Source organism: Mastomys coucha, unplaced genomic scaffold (assembly GCF_008632895.1).
Source record: "Mastomys coucha isolate ucsf_1 unplaced genomic scaffold, UCSF_Mcou_1 pScaffold1, whole genome shotgun sequence".
In the NCBI taxonomy this organism is placed as follows: Eukaryota; Metazoa; Chordata; class Mammalia; order Rodentia; family Muridae; genus Mastomys; species Mastomys coucha.
In genome coordinates, this window is record NW_022196891.1 from 29,836,653 (window position 1) to 29,861,892 (window position 25,240).

The following is a 25,240-nucleotide window of genomic DNA, read 5'->3' on the forward strand; positions in this document are numbered from 1 at the left end:
GAAAAATATTGGGAGAATAGATGTCTTAATAATATTGTCCTCTGACCCAAGAAAACAATTTCTCCTTCTTTAGATCTTATCTAATTCCCCTGAGTAGTGTCTTATTGCTTTTCAGCACGTAGATTTTTGCATCTCTTGTCAAGCTTAGCCTTAATCGTTTGGTCTTTTCACTATGATAAGTGGCATTTTCATTGCTTGTTGCTAGTATGTGGAAATACAACTAATATTATATTCCAAGCACCTCCCCACCTCCTCAACCTAAGGTGCTGGGTGTCAGCCTGATATACCATAAGCTTTTAAACTATTCTTTGACAGCCATGAAGGTAAGGTGAGGAGGAGGAAGGAGGTCATAGAAAATTCAAACCCTGCATAGAATACTCAGATCTCTGGCATGTTCTTGAGGACAAATGGAGTAGAAGTGACTGTAGTGTAGCCCCTTTAAGAAACCAGGGCAAGCTAGGCTCCAGGCGACTGGGAAGGCATTACTAAAGATAAGATAAGGACCCCTGGTTGTTGTGAATGAGGGTCCTGAGCCACAGTGGCTGGCTTACTGATAGCCAAACAGGAACCAAGGTGATAAGGAGAAGTGCCAGTTACTAAACCTGGCTGGCTGAGGTTCAGAGCTAGCCATGCATCTGGGGCCATAAGGAAGCGCGGTGCCAACTATGTGTGTGTAGCAGAGGGAACTTGTGTTCTACTCTCCTATGCTATTTTAGTTATGCTCACCACAACAGCAACAAACCTCAGGTAGGCTTCACCTAAAGGCATCGTGCTCCGGAGGCAGTAAGTGTTCAGTAAGAACGTGCCCAGAGCGTTTGCTGTGCTCTTGTGGGGTGCTCTGACGTTGCCTGGGGCTCGAGGCAGGCGGAGTTAGAGACTACCTGATTTCTTTCTCAAACTAGGAAAATGTTGGCAAGGGACTCACCAGCCAAGCTAAGAGCAGACAAGCAGGGAGCTGCTCATTTGCGCATTTCTGCATAGATTTGCATGTGCCCTGCATGTAGATACTTTTCTGCTGGATTTAGATTTTCTTAAGCCAGTTACCTATTTTTAAAGAGGAGAGGCAGGATTTTCATTTCTCCCCAAGCCTGCCTACCTGTCAACTGTGTGTTGTTCCAAAGATGCGCAAATGATTTCTAGAACTTTAGAATATAAAGAATATTCATGCTCACACGGTTCTGTGCCTGTTGGTGTTTCACCTTCTTAGTGTTTCCATGTCTCCCTCTCTAAACTCCTGAGTAGGGCAGAGGGATGGGAGGAAGAGGAGGAGGAGGAGGAAGAAGAGAAGAAGGGGAAGAAGAACTCTTTAGCTCAGCAGCAAGTGTCCAGTTGCTTAGGAGGCCTCTGGGATTCTGTCCTTAGAGCAGCTAGAGGCGTCCCTGGGTCTGAGATAGCCTTCTTTCTGCTTCTGTCCCAGGGCTATGGATGCTATGACTACTTTTGTCTGCACACCCTCCTCCAGGAATAAATAAAAATATCATCCCTCCCCCGGATCCTGGCTTCTCTATTGGCCTGCCTGGCAAATATTTCATAATGTGGGCTCATCCAATTGGGCACCATGCCAGAGTTAAGCGCCTCAGGTTGTAGGCGTGCTCCAATTAGGTGAGGAGGCCTGGGTGGGACTCCCTGCCCTCGCTCTCCTCAAGAGAGGCAGCAGCATTATGAAGGTAGATGGCAGTCAGCTAAGAGTGGCCACTTGTTCAGGGTAAGGCAAAAGGGGACAGACAGGGCAGTCCGGCAGCTGGATGGTGGCAGCCCAGCACTGAAGGGGTTAAGGCCGGTCAGCATGTGTGGCTGTTAATGATTGCTTTCCACGGGGGACCTGCTGGGTATTAAAGGGAAACCTTTCCTTATTCCCGAGTGTGAAAGAAGTTAGAGGCAGCAGAGACTAGGGATCGCACTGAGCTGGTGAGTAAAGCGGCTGTTGGTTTGGTATATGTTTGCTTCTGTGGTTCTGGAGCCGGCGAGGAAGCGAAGAAGCGCTAGCTGTGTGCATTCATCAGTCAGAGGGGGCTTTTGTCACACCACAAACAAATTTTCAGCTGGGCCAGACTCTAGGCTCACCCTCTTTTTGTGAGAAGGAACTCTTCAGAATGGGTTTTCAACTAAGGGGGCGACCCTCACTGTCAGGAGATGCAGCTTGTATGGCCTGTCCTATGGAGGAGACAATGGGTTCTTGAGAACCACCCTGGGTACAAAGCCAAGAGGCTCTTCCCTCTCTGAGCCATTGTCTCCAGAGAGGGGCTAGGATCTCTGAGCAAAGCAGGCTCCCAGGGACACAATGGAAGGAGATGGGGGCAGGATGCTTGTAAAGGCTACAGAGAATAGGCTGTGGAGGGGAGCAGGCAGGACAGACTGCAGGCAGAACTGGGGATGAACTGGTCATTCATGAAAAGGCTACGTTGTCATTGTCATTTGGGAGTAAAAATGAAATCTGGAGAGAAAAAAAAAAGAACAAAATCTTTAGCTTTTAGGTTTGTTGTCTCTACCCCTCAACTTCCTCCGTCACCCTCCACAGTGCCTGTGGTCTTTGACGCCTTCTGGTAATGTGACCAGGAGTATAGACAAAAGTTCTTGGCTTTGTGAGAGGCAATGGGTGCAGTACCTGCAGAGATGTGTGTGTGTGTGTGTGTGTGTGTGTGTGTGCATGTGAGTGTGTATGTGTGAGTATGTGTGTCCTATATGCTCATATGACTTTTTAAAAAGGAATTGTCATCAAAGAAAAAATGTTGACACCCCCCCTTTGCTAAGAGCTCTTTTGTTCCCCCCTGTCTCTCTTGGGAGGAAGATGATTGGATGACATAATGCCTGTGATGGCCCCACCGGCATGGGGACTGTCTCTGGAGCAGAGCCCTTGCCATGCTGGTCTTAAAGGCAGACTTGAGAGACAGGGTAAACTCAACCCTTCGTGGCTTTGCTCCAATGCTTCCTTCTGGTGGGGTTTCCAGGAGGCAAACAGAAACCAGGACAATAAGAGGGAGGTGCTGGCCACTAAACCCAGGAGGCCAAGAGCAGAAGGAGCCAAGTTTCTGGGCAGTTGAGGCCAAGAAGGAGGGGGAAGTAGAATCTAGGAGAGGAATGGACAGACTGGCCCTGCGTGTGCCTTGTATTCAGATTGCCAGCCACTAATGCAATCAGGCAGCCTTTATCTAACCCTCTCCTGGGAATTACAGAGGGACTGCTATACCAGGTGGGGTGGCTGTCACCTGTGGGCTTGCCACACAAGCTCAGAAGGACCTCTCGCTCGGTTTCCTTACTTGAGCTGTGAACTAGAGCCCTGTGTTTTTGTCTTACACCGAGCCTCTCAGCAGAGCAGAATTGCCCCAACAGGTAGGTGTAGGCAGACTCATCTCTAACTCACTAGATGGTGTCACTGACCAAAGCTGACATTGTCTTGCTTGGGAAGCACTGGGAAGTGGCTTGGGCACTAGGCACGAGCCCTTTCCTTTCTCTGAGACCATTTTCCTCCCATCTAGTGTTTCTCCCTGGCACCTGCCCCTTGACTGTTCAGGTTTTCTCATAGTTTGAGGTTGCACCACTGGTGACTCTCTCCCCAGGGCTCCAGGTCTGCATGGGGGAGGGGCAGCGGTGGGGAAGCTCAAGGAAGGACAGAAGGAAGGAAGAATCCTAAGACTGCCTATCTGGCGGCAGCTCCTCTCTCTTTCTCCCTCCAGGTCCTCCTTTCCCTTTGGACCCAAGGCCTACAGGAGGCTCCCTCCATTCTCTTTCCCCATCAGCATTAGCTGGAGGCTGGCTGATCCCAGCAGGGAAGATGACCGGTCAGTCTCTGTCTCTAGGTGACACCACCCTTTCTTGCTCCATCTGGCATCTCCCATCTCCTTCAATTACTAGGATCTTTTCTAAGTATGTCCCTCTGGCCCTATGCCAAAAAAAGGCTCTTGGTAGCCATAATTCCAGACTATGGAGTCTTAATGCATTGATTTAAAAGCCAATGGATCATTAAAACTTACTGTAAGTGGATTTTCTTTTTTTCAAAACAGGGTCTCACTATGTGGCCCTGGCTGTCCTGGAACTCACTATGTAGACCAGTCTGGCCTTGAACTCACTGAGAACCTCCTGCCCCTCCTCTGCCCAGATTAAATCTCTGCCACCTTTGATTAGATTTTGGAATGTGTCTTTTTTTTTTTTTTTTTTAAAGATAAGACTTCTGTTCCAGGTTAGCCCCAAGCTCTCGGTCATTATGCCTTCATCTCTCAAGTGCTGGGATTATAGGCATGTATGGACCACTATGTCCAGCCTTGACTTTTAGTTTTTACTTCTCTAATGTAGATGGGGGCAAACTTTCCACTCTTGTTGGTATAGTTTAGGACTGAAACAGGTCTGTATTTCCAAGGATACTGAGCACATAGCCATTGCTAGAAGGGTAAAGTGGTTTGGAGTTGTCCCATGTAATCTAAAATTGTTAGTGGCTGGGAGATCAGTGCAGTCTAGGAAAGTATTCTATGATGATGAGATGGTCCGTGATGGTCTAGTATGGCAGCCTCCATGGCTACTAATCCTCAATGCAGTGTGGTTAGTCTGAGGCACTGATATTTTAATGCTTTTAATACTTAATAAAAATCTGAGTATGACTAGTGACCACCAGACTAGATAGCATACAGATGTGGGATGCTGTAGTGATCATTAGACTGAATGGTATAGATGTGGTGTGCTGTAGAGACCATCAGATTGGGTGGTACAGATGTGGAGTGATACAGTGACCATCAGACTGGATGGTACAGATGTGGGGTGCTGTAGAGACCATCAGACTGGATGGTACAGATGTGGAGTGCTGCTTTCTTTATTAATAATTGTCACACCAGCCACGAGCTGAGCAGCTGTTACGTGCTAGCTCTCTCTAAAGTGCCTTATGATTTTAATTTATTATTTTTCAAGACAGGGTTTCTCTGTATGTAGCCCTGGCTGTTCTGGAACTCCTTTAGACCAGGCTAGCCTCGAACTCACAGAGATCCCCCTGCCTCTGCCTCTGCCTCCCAGTGCTGGAATTAAAGGTGTGCACCACCACTTCCTGGCTCTGTATGATTTTATTTAATGCCCCACCCCACCCCCAGCAGCCCTAGTCTTGCTCCGTGTTACAGAATGAAAAACTGAAACCCAGAGACACAACGTGAGTTAGTTACAGGGCAGTGAGATAGCTTCCTAGCACACTCTCCCAGTCCTTTCCAGATCTCACCGACCACGAGGGTGCTCCTGAGGCGTGTGCAGCACACAGAGGCCTTCCTGGACACAGGCATTCTGGCAGGTTCCAGGCTTGACCCTTGTTTCAGCTCGTACTGGAGCCTCCTCACATCAGGAAGACAGAGAGACAGCTCAGCCCCTGGCGAGCTCCCAGGAGGCAGAAGTTCCAAACCCCTCTCTTTGCAGAGAGAGGCAGTCAGAACTTCCCACTACCCGTCTATGTGCCCCCTTGCTCTGTCTCTCTCAGTCTCAGAATGAAGCCCCTCGGGGGAGTCTCACAGACTGGGCTTCATAGCAGGTGAGGGACAGTGCCAGCTTCACCTTCATTTCTGCCTTGGCATCCGATCCTCACGCACCATCAGGTAGGCGCACCAACCCCCAATCCCTCCAGGAGCAGCTCCCGCCTGCCGGCTCCAGGAGATTTACTGCTGTGTAATCTTTCCCTAGGCCAAGTCTAGGCTTTGTGACCAGTCAGAGCTGCCAGTTGAAGCAGGTTCCTATCCCGCTACTCCACTAAACACGCGTTCAGTTCTATGTAGGGGGTGCCCAGCCCTAAAGACTTAGGCCGTGAGCAGTTAGGGGGTGACTGCCCTCACTTATCCCACACCCAGGCACTCATCACCCCCACTAGGAACCCCACCCCACATCCTGCATCGTCTCCAGACCTGCAGCTGGCGGATGTTAACAATGAAAGTGTTTGTTGTTGCTGTGTTCTTGGAGCCTTGTGAAACCAGAGTCTTCCACTGAACTATGAGGCTGGAGAATGGGGAATCCTGGAGAATGGGGAATGCAGAGAAATTGACAGGAGGGCCCAGGGAAGCTCTGGGAGGCTGCTGCTTTGCCTGTCACTGTGGCCAGGATAAACCTTGTCCTCTTGACCCCTCCCTAGGCCTTACTGCCTCCGTCCAGGGTAAGGACAAGACAGTGGGGAGCCTTATTTTCTTCACTCTGCACTCCATTCATAGGGCCTGCTTTTCCTCTGCTGTCTGGTCTGGTAGGAAGGAAGGCATGGCTTACTACTGTTGTTTTCTTTTAAAAAAAATCACGAGGAAACAGGCGTTGAACAGCTTGACAGCCTCAAATTGCTGGATGGGGAACAAGAAGGCCTGGGATGCTTCTGAGGATGTGGAAGCAGGGCCGTCAGGCTGGCTGGTTACTGTCCAAACACTCACTATAAAAGTCCGTCCCAAGGGGCAAAGAGGGTGGGGCTGCTGATCCCCCCGTGGGACGCCAGGACCAGATCTGCTGAGTTAGGAATGAAGGGATGGTTTGGCCGACCTTCCGGAGAGCCGGAAGCAGAAGCACGCTGAAGGTCAGGAGTTTGGGATTCAACCCAGAGCTGAGGGAAGAAGCCTGATTAATTATTGCTCTGCCCTGCCCCCCCCTCCCCCCGTGGATCCTGCTGACTGCTGGGAGGAGGCACCCTGGAAGCCAAGGGAAAGAACGGGGAGACAGGAGGAGAGGGAAGGGTTGGGAGGAAGCTGGGGTGCGGGTAGATGGGGGACTGAACCTGCCCCTCTCTTATCTGGCTTGGCTCCTTAGGAAGGCCAGGGGAGGCAGAGTGGTGTCTTGGGGTTGCAGGTGGCTCTCTGGGATCTTAGGGTTACAGGTAGGCATCTTGTGGTTACAGGTGGCTCTTTTTCCTGTTCACTTTTCCTCTTTGACTCAACAAGAACCACAGTACAGTGTGGGGACTGGGAGTGGGGTCATCCCACTTCTCTAGCCTGGACTGGGTTAAGAGGACACACCCTATTCTGTGCCCAGTGACTCCCGAGTCTTAGGACCGGCTGCAGTTCTCACCAACTTGACAGATTATTGATATCAAGACAGACAGACAGACAGTGCCTCCACCCCTGGGATATAGTATATAGTCATTTACTGGATAGAGAGGAGGCTGGCCTGGGGCTCTGGCAGAGCCTGTGGCTGGGTTTAACCTCCTGGGCTCTGTGTTATGGAGAGGTAGGCAGGGCCCAGGCACTGGCTGGAGAGGCTAGCTTAACCCCAGAGAAGCATAGCAAATAGCTCTTTACCTGCTAACAGGGAGGAGTCACACTGATCATCCGCCCAGGCTACTGCCATCTTTCAGCAGACAGCTAGAATCCCATAGAGCAAAACAAATAATTTAGAGACAAGACAATTCAAAGTGTATATGGCAGGAGAGTGGCATGTGTTTGCCTGTAGAATTTCCTTCTGCCCTAACTGAAGACCGTGTTCTGTTTTATGCCCTGGTCTGTGCCCTCTCCTATGGTGGGAATCTATGCCGTACAGCAGGAGAGCAGCTGCATTGGGCTGAGAGGGAACACACCTAGGGCCCTGACTTGGGCTTACCCCATGTGTACCTCCCTTGTAACTGCGCCAACTCCCCTTCCTAAGGTAGGGGCTGAGCCGGGTGAATTTCTCTGGCATCTCCTCCCTACTCTGGCCACCACAGCTGGGGGAGGTGTCACCGATCACTCAGGTGGGAGTGGAGCTCTAAGACTAGGCAGACATGGACAGGAAGAGATATCTGGATCCTGTCTCCTGGACTCTCAACTCAGGGTTCTAGGTGTGAGGAGACTGATGGGAGTGGTTCCTAAGCAGTTGGAGCCAGTAGGCAGGTGGAGAGGAGAGAGCCAGTGTGCAGGCTCTGCAGGTGGAGAGGGGAGAGCCAGTGTGCAGGCTCTGCAGGTGGAGAGGGGAGAGACAGTGTTGTAGAAAGAGAGGATCTTTCCACCTGAAAACCCCCAGAGGTGCTGCCTGGGCCCTCACCTCTCCCTTTGATTTCTTCTTGACGCAGCAGCTGTAGGTAGAGCTGGGGGCTGCTGTGTGGAGTGGTTGGCTAGCCAAGTGTTTTCTCCCAGAACAACGAGGGAGCTAGAAATGTAAACTGAGCTGGTTTTTTTAATTGGGATAGAATGCTGGGGCAGATAAGGCTCTTTGACAATGATGATGAGACCCAGACAGGGAAACAGGGCAAGAGCCAAGCTTCCCTCATTAGCTGCAGAGTCCTCCCTGCTATCAGGCCTTGCTGGAATTTGCAGGCTTGGAAAAAGAAGGAGTTGGGAGGGCTAGCCTCCTGCCCCGTCTCAGCTCCTCTCGACGGGCCCCCTACATCCCGCAGAGCTGGTGACGGGCATTCTGAGCTTGGGGAAGCATGGCTCCATCAGCAGATTCTCAGGGTCTGTGGAAAGGAAGCTTCTTGATCCAGTGGGTTCCAAGGAGTGGATCTTTGGACATCTACCCTGGGGTGGGGTGTGCGGGTATGCTTGTGAGCATGCTTGCGTCCATGCGTGCTTGCTCAGGGCGATGAAGGACTCAGGTTTTAACTGTGTGGTCCCAGGTGCACGGCACACAGGAACTGTGGACACTGAACCACAGAAACGCCCGGATGAGGTGGCGGGAAGGGTTGGGTCTCGGCACTTGGTGCTCCGGCCTCAGCCCCTCCCTTCTCCTGCCTCATCTCCATGACTGTGCTCTCAGTCTGTCTTTGGCTTCCTTGCTCCTGCATCCAGCATGTTTCTTGATCATGTTCAAAGATGGCCAGCCACCCTGTGTTGTGCATGAAATATTTCACACCGAAGGTTTGCAGGGATTCATTCATCGGATTAGACGAGAGATTGCCTCGTTTACACATGAGCAAACTAAGGGCCAAACAGGTGAGGCCACACTGCAGACTCTGGGTGCCACCACGAAAACCAAGCTGCCCTGTTCCCTTTCTGCTGGCACTCCCAGGGAGCTACCTCGTCCGTCGATGACCACCTCCCGGGCAACTCTGGAAATCAAGGCTGTTCTTTCTTCTGCTGCCAAAGTCTTCACTTTGTGATGTCCGCATTTTGAGGGAGTGGATTGGAAAGGTCCACTTGGGTCTGTCCTTAGCCATCGATCTTGAGAAGAGGGAGCTTTTCTGACATCCCTAGGGGTAGTAAAGAGGAGGAGGAAAATGGTTTCCTTTTAAAATATTCTAGACCTGGTAAATCTTTCTTTCCTGCTGTCTAACTTAAGATAACCACCACCACCACCACCCCCCTCCCCCGCCATTCTGTGTAGGGTAGAGGTGAGGAACACCAGGCAGGCCTTCTGTGCTCTGACTCAACCCTGAGGACTTGGGGACGTCTCTTTGCCCAGGAGTCTGCTCTCCATTCCCACTCCCTTGTGCTGTCTTCGAATAGCACCAGAGAAGTAATTTAACTTGAGCAAAGGCTGTGGGAGGCCCCCCGAGCTCAACCTGAAGAGAAGGGGGATATTTTTGCCTCCCAGAGGAAGCAAACGCACTTTTCCAATGCACCCCACCACCTCCCCCTCCAGTTCATATGAGCTTAATTTTCTTCTCCTCTTAATGAAGATGGATGAAAGCCAAGCTATATATTCAGGGGGGAGCCAGTCAGGGAAGCCGAGTGAGGGGGCGAAGGGACAGAAACAGAGCTTCCCTCCTGGAGAGGAAGTAATTAATTGTAAGCGAGAGCTAAGGTAGGGAAGCCCTTGATAATGGAATGTCAGCCTCCAAACGCAGGCGGCTAAAAATGACACCAGAACTTGGGGAGGTGTTTTTTTTTTTTTAATCTGTTCATTTGTACATTCAACAAAACTTTATTGAGTACCTGTGACAGGCAGTCAGGGAACTCAAGAAGGCTTCTGGAAAGGCTCTGGCTTTCCAGAAGAACTGGAGACAGATTTAACCCCACATCTAAGGCCTCCTGCCACCAAGATAAATCATTTACCAAAGTCCCCCTGAATGGCTGAATATATTGACCTTTTGGATTTCGGATTAGCTGTTTAAATATCAACAGCTGTGACACCCCCCCCCCCAGTTACACCTGGCCAACTTGTCTCTTCAGGGGTTAAATAATAATGTTATCCATTTGTTTATCTGTTTACTGTTCTCCTTGTTCTTCTGACCTCAGTCCAAACAATTAGATCAGTCCTGCCCTTCCGAATGCCTACTGTGATATCACAGAGTTGCCATAACAACAGACTATGAGGTCAACAGAATGCCCGGTGCTGCAAAAAGAAGCACCTTGGTTAGAAAGGAACCTGTCGTGTTAATAGAAGTGTAGAGAGAGCAGGGGAGCTGAAACTTTACATCAGAGCATCTTGGCTGTTTAAGATGACATTGAGCCCGGGGAGGGGGTCCTTTGCTGGAATCCTTTACAAACCTCCAAAGCACTTGATAAGAGCTTGTCTGGAGGCAGGGGGATAAAGAGGTGACCTTCAAAAGGCCTTGCAAGAATCTTAAAGCACAGAGGACAGTGCGAAAGAGATTTGACTAGCCTTGACCTATGGAAAATTCGGGGGAATTAACGTCCATGCACATCTCCTAGCAGCAGAGCAGATCTGACAGTTACCAGCTGGGATTTATCATCTTGCATCTGGAGAGATTTGCTGCAATAGATACACAATGAATGACCCCCACCCACCCACCCCGTTCCCTGCCCTCTTCCTCACCAGCCTTGGGAGGGAGGTTTTCTTCCACTTCGTCTGAGTAAAGAGGCTGACTCCACTAACATCCTGGCCATCCAGCTTGGGCTGTCTGTGTCCAGCTTCTTACCAGCTGGACCAGCACGCTCGCTCGGAGGGCAAGCCAGCCATGCTGCTGGAGAGGCGAGTGGGTCAGAGAGGCCGATTGCAGAGCCGCTTCGTGTATTATGCTCCCGTCTGTATAGCTGAGAGCTGGGCAGGCTGAGGGAAGAGAACGGAGACTTCTTCAGTTCTCTTCAGCTTCACAGCAACAGGAACAGCCAATGAACCCGAAGCTCCTTTTAACCCTCCGAAGGGCTTGGAAGGTCTCTGAGAAGCAAGTAGGTCTGCAGCTCCAGAGCCTGTGTCTGGGCTGGAAGCTGGAGAGGCCCGAGCACTTTCTCCCTGCAGGTCGGGCTGGCATGAGTCTCCGTGCAGATGGGAATGCAGCCCGTGCTCCTCCGCTCGCCCAGCTGCTCAGTGTCCTTAGCTCAGTGAGGTCGGACTACCTGGAAGCGGCACACCTGCTCCGTGCATGCCTCTCTCCACTTCTGCGTTTCTGTCCTGTGAACCTGAACTGGGAGGAGGTCCTCTCTTCATTTATTCTGCCTCCAGACCTCTCACTGTAGCATCATCACAGGCGAATGCTAGGGAGTTAAAGATACAGGCCCCCTAGGGCACCTGGGCTACCCCTCCCGTTGCCCAGAGAGAACCCTGTCCCTGTTCTCCGGTGCTAGAGCCAGGAAGAAAGGGCAACCCATGGAGTCTGCCCCAGCTCACCCTGCATCTCTGCCACAGCATTGAGAACTGGATCCAAGGACTTACTTCTCAGAGGGATGGTAGCAGCAGGGTGGCTGGTGGCTCCTCGGAGGCTGCCGAACTGGGGACTGAGCTTCCACAAAAGATGTTGAAGTTTCGGGCTGATCGACGGGTCAGGTAGGGATTTCCTCTGTGGACCAGGAGCCTTGTGGAAATCACAGCAAGCCGAGTGGGTTGCTCATCCTGTTTGAATTTAGGGCTCGGTGGTGGTAAGGGGTCTGCTGGAGATGCCCATGACCTGAAAGGGGAATAGTTAGGTCAGTGGCTACTGCATTGCAGTGCCTGTGAAGGGGAGGCTGTTTTGAAATTAGTACCAGTGGGTGGAAGAGGGCATTGTTTCTAGGGTTGCTGGGTAGAAAGCTTAGGCCAGGGAGAGGTGTGCCATGCCCTGAAAAATTGAGCTGAGCAACAGCGGACTGATTGTGTGTGTGTGTGTGTGTGTGTGTGTGTGTGTGTGTGTATCTGAATAACTGCCTGCAGGGTGCTCCCAGAATAAAAGGTGCCTGGAGGAATTGGGTGGGTAGGAAGGAGGTAGACATTGTACACATTGGACAAAACAGAGAATTTGGCATTTTAAGGATGTTCATTGTTTCAGATTGCTACCCTCAGCCCTGTAGGGAGCCAAAGCCAGAGAGATGAGAGTAACAGGGCAGGTAGGAGGAATGACTCTAGTTTCAGAACTAGAGGGTAGATTACCAATGTACTGAGTTTAAACCCAGGTCTCATGGATGCTGGTCAGGTTTTAGGTCCAGCTCAAGCTACAGGCTCCAGGTTTCCAAAGAGACTGAAGCTGTTGCCTGCTGTACCTCTCTCTCCTGCATATCTGTGGTTTTGACCTGAACGGCAATGGTTGGGCATGGAGAGGAAAAACACTCTTTGATATTATCTTTAGCTTCAGCTGGCATCCTGAGGCCTGGGATGTGTCCTGGGAACTGGGAAAGTGTGGAAGGGACCAAACAACGCATACTTGGCTCCGGCTCTGGCTGGCTGGAGGATGGTTGAGAGGAGGGCCAGCTCTTTGCTGTTGGTGTTCTTAAGCCTCTGTTTAAGCAGTGTCTGCCTCCGGGGGCTGCTCTTTGGGTCATTTGGAGCCTGGGCTGGGCTCTCTGAGTTTACCTGAAGAGATGTCTGGGAGGAGAGCCTTTTAAATTCATCTAGCCCCCATGGGCTGGGCACTACGACATTCTCACCAAGTGGTCCCCACTTACCAAAGCCATTGCTCCCTGGAAGATGCTGCTTTTCGTTCTGCATGTCCCCTGAGAGCCCACCCAGGAGCTGGCTTGGCATCCTGTCGGCCAGAAATACTTTCTCCTGTTGCTCCTATCTGCCTCATTCCCAGCCCCTGCGACTTGTTCTCCCCCTAGCTTCCTGGCAGGCTCTCTGCATAACTCTCAGCCCCACTCCTAGCCACAGTAATCCTTAATTAGATCCAACTGTCAGGCCAGCACTGACCTCTGATGCTTGGCAGACCCTGAGGGCTCTACAGTGTCCGGTAGCCTCTTAACGGGAGACCGTGGTCCCAGAGTGTGGATGAGTCCCAGCCCCAGCTCAGTCTTAGAGTTTCTTGATGAAGCATAGAGCAGGAGAGGAGTCCAAGGTCACAAGAGAGGTTTTTTCAGCAAATTATGAGCAAGCATTTTCTGTGTGGCAGACGCTGTCCCTGGGAGGGGTGCTGCTGCATGAAATCTCGACTGTGTCACACTCCGGGCTGGAAAGCCCCTGTAACCCTCCCTCCCATACCCGAGGCGGCCACTGAATGCGTCAAGGAAATGCTTTTGGACAACCTGGGACCTCTAGCAGGTGGTTAAAACTGAGCCAGCAAGAGGTGGCTAGGTTTCATTCTCTCTCTCCGACCCCGCCCACCTGCATCCTCCGGTACTCTAGCCCAGGCATTTCCCCCTCTTCCTAATGAACCTGCTGGGGAAACTGAGCCACAGCTCCCTCTATGGCCTGCCAACCTTTGGCTTGTGACTCTGCCCTCCACAACTGATGGCAGCACTCTCCCTTCTTTTTTCCTCCACAGCCACAATGGAAGACGCAACACATTCCGACACCCAGTGACTGGCCAGATCCCAGAAGAGAACAAAAAGTTTGACTTGAAAACGTAAGCCCCCCTCTGCTTGCTTTCTGTCACTTGCCACTACCCTACTATTGCTACTGTGTGTAGGTGGGGCGGGGGAGGGAGGAGGAGGTATTTGCGGGTCCTCACCACCTCTGGCCACATCTCTTGACCTCTCACCCACGGTTCCCAAGTTCTGGCAGAGAGTAGGTTGATGTGTCCCATAGGTTGAGCTGAAGGAATAAAAAAGCCTGCTCTCAGGTTGGGATAGCTCCTGGGAGCCCCTGAAGGTAGGGGAATATGATGTAATCCAGAGATCTAAATGTGCATACTACCCTGTGAATCCTGCCTCACTGGTGGGGGAGGGTTAGTTCATAGACCGCTGATCTATTGTGCCTTTGATCAATGATTTTTCCACCCTCTGGGATCAAATACATAGCTTTAAGTATGCTATTGAACCTTTAAAATAGAAGACTGAAGGCCTATATGATGGTGGTACATGCCTGTAATCCCAGTTTTGGGGAGCCTGAGGCTAGAAGGTCTTGATTTCTAGGCCAGCCTGTCTCAAAATAAGGTATAGAGTAGCGGGCAGTCTGTTATCTCAGAGTCTAGATTTTTAAACATACAGGAACAGGAAAAAGCTACACGGGTTGGCACATGCCTGTGATCTCAGAATCTGGTAAGCAGAGGCAGGAGAATCAAGAGTTCAAGATTGCCCTCAGCTACAGAGTGAGTGTGAGGCCAGTTTGGGCTGTGTGAGACTCCCTCTCTTTAAACAAACAAGAAAAGCCAAATAAGCCAAGGCCATAAATGCACAGAGAAGAGGAGCCCCTGCGATGACTTCCGCACTGCACCTCAGGCAGGGATTTTGTGCTGCTGCTGGGGCAGTGGGGACAGGGCTGGGACAGAGGTGGGGCTTTGGTTGCTGTCTCTGACTAGTTCCCTTCTTTCGTTGACCTGAATTCAGATCGACCTTGGACATGTCCAACAAAACAGGTGGGAAACGTTCTGCTACCACCAACAGTGACATATCCAATCACAACATGGTGTCTGAGGTGCCTCCCGAGCGGCCCAACATCCGGGTAAGCCCAGCAGCGCCCCACCTGCCTCTGCAAAGTGTCAAGCAGGGCAGGAGAGATGCTTTCAGTTCAGAGGATGTCAGGATCTTTGGGAAAACCCTTGCTTGCCCAGCATATCCATAGACTCCAGTGGGCAGGCAAGGTGGTACAGGAACCCAGGGCAGAGTGGAAGAGAAGAAAGCTCAGACAAGTACTTACCTAACAGAAGAGGGGGCTCCACACATGGCGTTTCCCTATCTTGCCCTACTAGTCTTTGAAGCGGAATAACACTTTGTGGGTGGGGTTTTCCAGGAGTGTAGGGTGCCAAGTGGCATCCTGACTTCTGCCCCAGAGATATCAATGGTCCTCTCCTGTTGTCAGGACTAAAAATGTCTGTGGATGGTGTTAATGGCCTCTGTTGACGAAATCTCCCATTCTCCTAAGGACCATTGACCTAAGGGCACAGCAAAAGAAACTCCCATGAAGGATGAGTTGATGGAGGCAAAGGCGCGCGGGGGGGGGGGGTGTCCAACATGGGAGGAAGAGGAGGAAAGAGGGGATTGGGAAGATGAAATCATCCAAGAGAAAGGAGTGGAATATGTCCTTTGGGCTAAGTGACAATGTGGAACTTAGAAACTTTGAGAAGTAGTTTGAGAGCCGATCGATGAGCACAGAAGATTGAGAGGGATGGGAGAGGAGATGTAGAAAGAGCAAACGGGACCACTAAGTGAGCAGCTGCAGATCGCCATGTGTTCATGCAGGGGAGCACTCTCCAAGAACCAAGTGTACGTTTCTGTGTGTGTCCCAGCAAGGGTGCCTTGAAAACACAATTGTGCATGACGCAGAATCTGAAAAGCATGTTACTTATGTAAAATGTACAAAGAGGAAGAGCAGGCCTGCATATTTATAGACATATCTGCAGCAGGAGTGTGTAACCATGGACAGGAGACCGATTTTGGGTCAGTGGCTGCCCTTAGGGAAGAGAAAGGTAACGAGACAGAGCCTCAAAGGGAGCCTTACCTCTGCTTGCCTTTTCTTGTTAGGGAAAAGAACAATAAAAAGGAATGATTGTCACCTCGATGCTCCCTGCTGTTCTGAAACACTTGAAATGGTTCAGAAAGGTGTTTCTAATTTTTGTGTGTGAGAGAAAATTGTGTACGGGTGTCCATATAACAGTGGGGGGTGGGGATGCTGTGTCTGTGGACCCTAGAGATGCCAGCTGGCTTCATGTCCTTTTTTGTCTGTCTGTCTGTCTGTCTGTCCACCTGTCCGTCCATCCATCTGTTTATCTATCTATCTTTCTCTCTTTTTCTTTCTTTCTTTCTTTCTGTTTTCTTGAGACAGGGTTTCTTCGTGTAGCCCTGGCTTTCCTGGAATTCACTTTGTAGCCAAGGTTGGCCTTGAACTCGAATAGATCTTCCTGCCTCTGCCCCCTGAGTGCTGGGACCTAAAAGCATGTGCCACCACGCTCAGCAAGAACCTTAGTTTTAAAGACAGGGTGGGTCTCTCACTGAACCTGGAATTCACTGAAGCTCCAGGGGCTCTTCTGCCCCTTCCTCTCTAATGCTGAGATTACAGGCTCGCCTTGTAGCACCTACCTTTGTAGAAAAACATTTGTTTTTGTTAATTCTCTCTCTGTGTGTGTGTGTGTGTGTTTATGTGTGGTGTCCCCAGGAAGGTTATGTCATCTAGGGAAGGCTGTGCTGGGCTTCAAAGAGTAAGTCTCGAGCTGGTGCAAGAGAGATGTCCTTACCCATGAGGGAGCACAATGAACAGAGGTTCGGGAAGATGGGGAATAGGCAGAGACAGGCTATCTGTGCTAAAGCAGGAGAAAACAAATCATAGACCCAGCCAGATAGCAGAGCCCCGGTCTTCTGTGCTGTGCAGAGAAATTTCCTGAGAAGACCAACTGTTTTTAATGGGGTTCAAACATGCATGCATGTGAACCTGTGTGTGTGTGTGTGTGTGTGTGTGATTGTATAATGTGGCAAAACCAAAAGAAGAGCCTCAGGAAGAATGTTAGTATTGCCCGTTGTTTTAGATTGGGCAGGGCCTGAAAATAGCCTCAATTAAGTCAATGATATTGTTAAGAACTGATCCAGAAAGGACATGTGCATGTGTGCATGTGTGTGTGTGTGTGTGTGTGTGTGTGTGTGTGTGGTGCACAAAGGCCATCTCTTAGTTACTTTTTCATTGCCATGATAATACCCAACAGAAATGATGCATTGAGGGGAAGATGTATTTGGCTCACAGTTTGAGAGGGTCTCAGTCCGTCATGCTGGGAAAAGCAGACTGAGTGAAAGGATGCATGGCAGAGGCTGCTCACATCACGCAGTCCAAGACACAGAGAGAAGGGAGGGACTAGGACCAGGTATAGCCTGCAAAGCCCACCTCTTCAGGGTTCCACAGCCTTCCAGAAGACTGGGAACCCCACCAACTGGGGACCAAGTGTCCAAGATATGTGCCTCTAGGGGATATTTCACATTCAAGCTGTAACAGGGAGGTTTTGGAATCTAGGGAGGAGAAAGGATGAGGGTTCTTCCCAGTGGCTGAACCCAGAAGAGAAAGAGGCTCTTGCAGGAGTTCGGGAAGGAGGGCTTCAACTTTAAGGTGTGTGGGCGTCTGAGGGGGATGCTCTCAGACAGGAGAGCTCTGGCTGAGGAGCAGCAGCTAGGGGAGGATATCTTGAAGGTAGCTGTGTGTGTTTGTGTGTCTGTGTGTATCTGTGAGTTCAAGGCCAGCCTTTTCTACAAAGAGAGTTCCAGGACAGCCAGGGCTACACAGAGAAACCCTGTCTCACACAACCAAAAAGGGCATCGCCAAGGGTGGTGTGATTTCCATGGTGATCACATGTCTTATGTTGAAGAGGGTGGCTGACCCCCAAATCCTTAGACTAAACAAAACAACAACAACAACAAACAAGCCACAGCACTCTGCTTCGGGAGCAGTAAGGAGAAGGGTCGGGCTGAGAGGTCTGCTGAGTGCTCAAGAAAGGCAGACTGTCGTTGCCAGACACGGGAGGAGCGACATGTCCAATGTGGCAGTGAAGAGCCAGAGGACACTGTCCACCCTCCGAGCCCTGTGGGCTCTCTGGTGTGAGACAGGAACAGGACGTAGAGTGGATGACACAGGAAGTCACAGTCGTGTGCGTGCCAGAGCCTATGCAAGAGATGATGGTAAGGAGAGCCGGGGTAGAGAGGAAAGAGCCAAGCGTGGCCTGCTGGGTGCTGCCAACCCCGATGACCTGAGTCCGATTCCCCAGAACCCATATGGTGGAAGCAGAGAACGGACTAAGGACTGCGGATCATTCTCTAACTCCCACACCCTCACCATGGCATGCACACCACTCCCAAAGTAAAGAAATGTAAAAAAGACATCAGAAGAGTAAACTCAGAAATCCCTTATTTCTTCTCAGAAGAAGAAAGAAACTACACAACAACTAGTATGTTGAGACCCACGTTTGAGATCAGAAGATCCAGAGAATGGAAAGGCCACGCCTTTGAGTTAGCAGGGACTCAGGGCTTCGAGCCAGGCCTCCTAGTGGGAGGTTGCTAGGGACCCACTGGAGAGAGTTACAATTCACAAGGACAGCTCTCTTGCTGACAGAGCTGTTAGGAGAGGAGGGGAGTTTGGCTAACCGCTGTCTTTGCCTCCCCAGTCGACTCGAACTTCCCGAAAAGCCATCGCCTTTGGTAAACGCGCACACTCCATGAAGCGGAACCCCAATGCACCTGTCACCAAGGCGGGCTGGCTCTTCAAGCAGGTGAGGCCACCCAGCCTTGTTGCCTACAATAACCATCACTTTCTTCATAGGGCTATGAGTTCTGCACCCACGGTGGCCCGAGCACTCTTTGGTGGTCTCTGAATGCCTCCCAATTGTATAAAGGCTCTGAGAAACCGAAAACCTCCCCAGTCTGCACCGCTCAGGAAGCAGAGAGGCAGGCAGATCACTGAGTTCGAGGCCAGCCTGGTCTACAGAGTTAGGACAGTCAGAGCTACACAGAGAAACACTATTTGGAAAAAAGAAAGAAAGAAAGAAAGAAAGAAAGAAAGAAAGAAAGAAAGAAAGAAAGAAAGAAAAAAAGAAAGAAAGAAAGAGAAAGAAAGAAGAAAAAAAAGAAGTCCTCCCCAAAGTTAACTAGTGTCAAATCTGGGGCTCCAAGATGAGGTTCCTGATGGGCAGAAGTAATGACTCTAAGATACGCTATGTCACTAGAACAATACAGGGCACATCCTCTGCACATCTCCTTGCTGTGTGGGGGTGGGGTGGCTTCAGTCCTGTGGGTTACCAACCTTTCCCTGGCTGGCCACTGCTGTATCCTGGTCTGCTCTTCTACTTGCTCATTCTGGGGTACCTTTTGCCCCCTTTATCTTCCCCAGGGGAGGCCCAGAGCATCAGGAATGACAGAACTGGAAAGTCACAAGCAATAATCTAATGTCAGTTCCCAGCATCTGAGATCTCAAGGGAGTTGGCTGCCACGTGCTAGTGGCCGCTGTGCTGCAGCTAGAGCAGGGATGTCCTTGTAACTAGCGCAGAGCTCTCTGACTGCGGCTGCCTCCCCTTCCACACCCCCTCATGGCCTTCCCATCTGTCTGTCTGTGTGTCCTGCAGGCCAGCTCCGGGGTGAAGCAGTGGAATAAGCGTTGGTTCGTCCTGGTGGATCGCTGCCTCTTTTACTACAAAGGTGAGTTTGCCCTGATGCTACCAGGGTAGGGGGAGCCAGGGACCATCTGCCTCATCCTGTCTTACTGTTGCATCTTGCTTTGGGAGGTCACTGGCCAGTGGGTCTCTCCAGGAGAGTTCCTAGCGGTAGGAGGCTGTGGCAATGGATTGTCAGCCCAGTCCCAGACCCATTCATGCACTCATTCAGTTCCTAGCAATCAATATTTATCTGGAAGGCACTAGTTCTGGATCCCAACTGATGGTACAGCAGTTGAACGGGGCAGACGTTTGGATAGTGAGATTCCTGGGTAAGGGGGAAAGGAGGAGGGCGGGGGTGGGGGGAGAGGAAAGAGAGGAGGGGGAGGGGGAGGAGGTTTCTAGTTACTGCTCTAGTAGAGGCTGGTGTTGAGCTTCCCTGTGGCCCAGCAGACTATGTAAACTGATTCAGAATGTAAGAATGCTTATACCGTTTTGTTTACTGCGAAGTCCACAGCACCAAAAGCTTTGCAGCAGGAGAAAATGTTCAGGCAATGCTGCGTAAACAAATAGCCCTGGCCTCTACCCTCTCTGTCACCCCCACACTTATGTGAGGCTCCCCTGCCCCAACACGAGGGCAAAGATCTGACGAACTCTGTCACAGTCTCCTCTAGGAAGTTATTCTAAAGTGTACATGGCAACATCTGCTGGCGGGAGCACAGATGACCCAAGCAGGGCTAATAGCAGTAATGGTGACATCATATCAAGCTGCTGCAAAGGGAGGGGCTGGGCACAGGTGATGTCTTTAAGCAAGAGAGCCTGTGTGCTTCACTTATCTACAGCAAGGAAGCAAAGAGGCGCTGGTTTCCTCCAGCCTCCTGGGAGCAATGTGGTGAATCGTTAACTCTTGACAAACAGTAGCTGCGCACTGGCTCACCCTCTGCCCTGGAGCTGCTTGCTCTTCCCTGAGCTGGAGCCGAACAGAGGCTGTGAATACAGGGTCAGGGACAGAGCAAATGTCCAGAACTAAGGAATGAAAGATTTCCTTGCCCTAGGGCTAGCATGGGACGGGACTGAGGGAGGAGTCAGGATCACTGAAGAGAAGGGCAGGGCATACTGAAGGATGCTCCTGAGCCATAGAGGGATGGCCTTAGGATATCCGTATCAATCAGTTTTCTGTTAATTGATAAAGAAGATATCATTGATAAAGAAGATATGTGTTAATTAATAAAGAAGAAAGGTTTGTTTTGGCCTCTGGATCTGGAGGCTAGAGGTTTGAGAGCTTGGCACCAGCATCTGCTTAGCTGGAGCATCTGTGCTGCTTTGGCACATGTCAGGAAGTAGGAGGACAAGAGGGAGTGCATGGAAAAACAGAACAGCCTCACTTTGCAGTGCTCTGCTCTGGAGGAGGAGCCCACTCTAAGCTAGGCATGTCAACTGGGCACACCTTTAATCCCGGTACTTGGGAAGCAGAGGCAGGAGGACCTCTGTGTCCTGTTGAGACCATCCTGCTCATCAATGCAGGCAGACAGGACAGGGGTAAAGAGAGCTGGCTTGGAGGTAGGCTTCTTGCGTTTTAAGATTGATCCATTTTATGGTTAAGGAACCCGGACCAGTCACTTAACCTGTCAGTTGACAATGGGGGAATAGGAGAGCCTCTTCATGGGGCATTTAGGAGTGTTGGATCTAGTAAGGCATTGGATAGGCCTTACATAAAATGAACACTTTATGTCTGAAAAGCCATAGGGGACACGGGATATTTCATTGGTATTTATTGTAGTAAGGTGGAGAGCTTCTTGCCCTTACTTCTGCATCAGGACCACTTTCTCGCGCGCACGCATGGCCATGGGCATGCATGTGTGTGTGTGTGCGCGCACGCGCGTATATGTGTGAGGGTGCACACGCATGTACGCGTGCGTGTGTGCACACACCTTTGCACCCCTGTTTTCCCGACAGATGAGAAGCAGGAGAGCATCCTGGGCAGCATCCCCCTGTTGAGCTTCCGGGTGGCAGCTGTGCAACCCTCAGACAACATCAGCCGGAAGCACACGTTTAAGGTCAGCTGGGCTTCCTCTTCCAGGAGGGCATCTGGTCTTCTAGAACTTGGGGCTGGAGCCAAGTAAAGGACATGTCCCTTAGGACGCCCAGAAGGGAGCAGGTAGTAGCCCTAGGACTCATCAGGGTGACTGGGAAGCAAAGCAAGGCGACGCTGGGGTTCCCTCTTCTCTTAGGGGCCTGGTGGAGATATGGCACAGGTGGGCCAATAGAGTTGTGCCTCTGTGATGCCACAATCTCCCCAGGGAAGAAAATTGTGTCCTGAGCGCTTTGTACCTTTTGCCCAGCAGCCTGCCCCTCTTCTGAGCCGAGCCCTGGTGGGTGGGGTTCCAAGGTCTTTTCTGAGTAGGTTTCCTTTCTGTTTTGAGCCCAGGGCTAGGCAGGTACCCTCCCTCCAGTCACACTTACTCAAGTTTTAATCTCTAGAGAATATTACAAGTTGAATTTTGTTTTGGATCTTGAGTTATGAACCTTGAGTTATGAAGATAGCTTGACCCCCAGTCCTGTGGTGTTGGGGATGGAACCCAGGGCCTTGTGGATGCTGGGCAAGTGCCCTGCCCTGAGATGCACCCCGGCCATGAAGACGACAGTTTGAGAGAACACGTGTACAGAAAAATGGGCCTCTCCTCCTCTTCAGTGTCACTCCCTCAGAACCCCTGGGGGACCTACTCAGCAAAGCTGTGCCTGCAGCTGGCTCCTCCTAGGCCAGTATTTTTCCACACTTAAAAATTCATGACCCATTAAAAACTATAAAAATCCCATGCCCTTTGTGTTTTGTGATGCAGAGTACCTTAGGCTCCTTTTCAAAATGTGAAATAATAATATCGATTCTGCATGCCTTAGAATCAAGCCCTCCCCGCCCCACCCCCAGTTGAGAATTGCTGTCCAAAGCCCTTAAAACTCAACACTGTGGCGTTAAAGACAGAACAAAAACTACAGGTCACACCAGGTTGGTGTCTGAGCTTCCAAGGCTCTCTCTGCCCTTCAGATTCTAGAGAAAGAGGTGGGCACCATATCCAGGGCCTGCCAGGGAAAGAAGAGGGGACATATTTGGCATATAATTAGTTTCCATCCTCTCGGGGGCTGGGGTGCCAGAGGTGTGAATAGAAGGAACAATTAATAAAGCTCTGACTCCAGGGAGCTGGGTTCTAGCTGTGAAAATAGGAGCAGGCTGTGTAACCAACAAACAGTCGCGCTACACAGACACATTCGCACCCACACAGCATCCACAGCCTGTCTCGCCCTTCCTATCAGACCTGTCAGAGCCACACACTCCAGACTGGAGCTGAGCCAGCTGCAGGCATCAGATAAATGTCCTAGAGTGAGTGAGTGATGCACACCCTGCTGCGGAGATCCTATCGAGATCATCCCGTGCCTACCAGATCCGCACATCCTCCCCTTTGCCCCAAGTCATGCGCTGCCTCTTTAAGACCCCCACGTGATAGCTATGCTCAGTGGCCTACAAAGGGCTCTGACTGGTGCTATTCAGTGTCTCATCCCCAGGGAAGGGAGGGGAGCTGAGACAGACAGACATCAGGCTTGTCCTGTTGTGGCCAACAAGCACAAGTCTTGGATGGCAAATAATGAGGAGCCGGGAACTGTCCCTGCCTGGCTGCAGCTGAATGCCTTAGCTGCTTCTTCTATCCACACCCTCAAGTCTCCAGCTCCTTTCTTATTAGAAGCTGGTGCCCCTCCCTGCACTCCATCAATAGCCCCGTCTTTTCCCAGGCCCTCTGCCTTCTCCTGTCACAAGCATTTGGTCCTGGGGCTGTTTGCTCCTTGTTCCTTGTGGCATGTTTTGTCCCCAGTGTGACTAAGCTCTAGTGTAATTTCTATCTTCCTTGTCACTGCCCCCCTGCCCCGCCCCCCACCGGCCAGAAAGCTGGGTATACAGGTTGCTCACAGAGTGCCCATGGAATGAACAGATTCATTTGCTGATTCCCGCCTGCCCCACCACACATCCCCAGCCTTGTCTCTGTCTCCCACGACACCATGCTAACCCCGTGTTCTTGTCCCAGAGGGCTTTCCAGGGCCCTGGGCACTGCTTTTCAGTCTCAGGTCCCAGCAGCCTCCTTGCCCTCTGTATAGCTAGCTCTCTTACTGTCCATCAGCACCACCCCTCTAAGAACTCAGCAACTCTCTGCTTCCAGCTGGGTCCTCTGCTGAAGGGGTATCCAGCCCAAGAGAGGAAGCCTGGGGTCCAGTCCCAAAAACTCCACACGGGGGAAGGGTGATGGTGGAGATGCACTGTGGGACACAGGGAAGGGAAGGTTGGTTCCGGAAATCCCTGGAAGGATGAGCACATGACTTGGCTTTTCAGGAGAGCCCTGAGTTGACCCAGAAGGGTCTGGCCTTTTCCCTTCAACTCCCATCAACCTATGGGTTAGCACCCAAGGGAGCCAAAGGCTAGCATGAGACTCCTTAATCACATCTGGAGCCCCCTTTTAGGTGATATAAATTTTAATTATCTTTCTTAAGGAGTCGAGGGTGTCGCCACAGGAGCACGCTAAGGTCCCAGAAGGAATCTGGCTAATCCCTCTCCCCCATCACCCTTCAGTGGATGTATCGTTTAAGCTGGAGCAAAATAGCCACTTGTCTGCTAGGGAAGGAGCTGGAAATCATGCTGGGGCTCCCTGACTCACTGCCCACCGCAGCCCCGGTTTTCCCAGCATGCAAGCCCTCCTTGCTCCATCCCTTGGCGGGCTGAGCTGGACACCGCTGAGTGCTATCCTTCTGGGTGGTGTCACCGACTACTCCGAGGGAATTACCCATAATGCCTGTCTTGTGCTCCTCACTGTCTGTCCGGTCTGTCTCTTCCTCTGGTGTCGGTTGACTTGTCTCTGCCTCTCCTTCTGGCCGCATGAGGACCCCCTCCTCTGGACAGGAGCTCTCTTCTGGGTTCCAGCCTGCTGTGCCCGCTCACAGCCGTCAACTAGGTAGTGTTCTGACTGTTTGCTGGAGTGTGCCCTGCATGCCATGGATAGGGACTCAGGTGTGTCCTCTTGAGGAAGGCCTAGGGACAACTTCTCAGTAGTGACACTGGGTTTGAGATGGTCCTCTTTAGGGCACCGTCTCCTCCAGCCCTGTGGTAATTTTCTTATCACAGAGGTGAAATCAAAGGGGGGAGAGGGCGTGGTAATTGTCCCTCTTCTTATAGCCACTTCAGGCAGGGGAGGTAGGTTTGCTTTCCTGCTTCCTGGGCTTTTAGGTAGTATTCAGAGACCTCTCGTGCTAGGTACATGGGAGGCCGCTGCAATCCCCCCTCCTTCCTAGCTCCTTAGCTCCTCTGGGGGAGAAACTGAGTGCTGAGACGGCCTGACTGACTGCCCCTCCTGTGGGTGTCCTTTCCCTGCAGGTGACTGTTTACTGGGTAGATGAAGCTGGGGCCAGTTCCACGCACTGCCTCTCCCCACAGGCGGAGCACGCTGGAGTCCGCACCTACTTCTTCAGTGCCGAGAGCCCCGAGGAACAGGAGGCCTGGATCCAGGCCATGGGTGAGGCTGCTCGGGTGCAGATCCCTCCAGCCCAGAAGTCCGTGCCTCAGCCTGTGCGGCCCAGGTGAGTACCCATTGTGGACATTCAGGGAAGGGGAGAGGGAAATGTTCAAAAGTGCTCAGCTTTTATGCCGTTGCTGGACCCATTCTGCCAATTCGAAAGAACGTCTGGAGGTAGTGAGGACCACATCCCTCACCTAAGCGGGAGGTCTGGCCAAACAGGTTGCAGAGCCTGAAACTCACTTCCCCTGACCGGTTCCTCCTCCTCTTTCTGAGCTGGGGGTGGGGGAGTATGGGGGAGAGGGAGCCTGCAGAGGATTCCTGAAGCTTGGCTAGGAGCCAAAGGCGAGGGTCATTTACTAGCTGTCCCAGGCTGGTGGCGTCCATCACGTTGGAGGAAAATGGAATCAGGTTTGAATCACGGGTTAGTCACTTGGCCATAGTGTCACCTCAGGGTTGGCCATAGTCCTCAGGGCGAGTGACT

The 25,240-nt window shown here is 51.4% G+C and overlaps 1 protein-coding gene and 1 long non-coding RNA gene across 25 annotated transcripts in view; one reads left to right on the plus strand and one right to left on the minus strand.

Moving 5' to 3' along the window:
- Plekha6 (pleckstrin homology domain containing A6) overlaps window positions 1-25,240 on the plus strand; it is a 143,422-nt gene that overhangs the window by 84,672 nt on the left and 33,510 nt on the right. For 14 of the 24 annotated variants that reach the window (XR_004122189.1, XM_031382534.1, XM_031382585.1 and 11 more), the window contains 6 exons: window positions 13,475-13,555; window positions 14,478-14,592; window positions 18,227-18,331; window positions 19,181-19,253; window positions 21,164-21,264; window positions 24,618-24,820. Coding sequence is in view for 23 of the 24 variants with exons in the window: in XM_031382534.1 (XP_031238394.1) it covers window positions 13,475-13,555; window positions 14,478-14,592; window positions 18,227-18,331; window positions 19,181-19,253; window positions 21,164-21,264; window positions 24,618-24,820 (678 nt within the window). In the remaining variant the exon portion in view is untranslated. Of the gene's footprint in view, window positions 1-1,670; window positions 1,909-6,088; window positions 6,110-10,615; window positions 11,569-13,474; window positions 13,556-14,477; window positions 14,593-18,226; window positions 18,332-19,180; window positions 19,254-21,163; window positions 21,265-21,731; window positions 24,199-24,617; window positions 24,821-25,240 lie in introns of those variants that run through there. The other 10 variants (XM_031382560.1, XM_031382570.1, XM_031382698.1 and 7 more) reach the window with 8 other exon arrangements.
- Window positions 8,060-9,918, minus strand: LOC116099322. The gene is made up of 2 exons (XR_004122209.1): window positions 9,777-9,918; window positions 8,060-9,091 (listed from the first exon to the last, which is right to left on the minus strand). It is a non-coding gene; the product is annotated as an uncharacterized LOC116099322 (long non-coding RNA).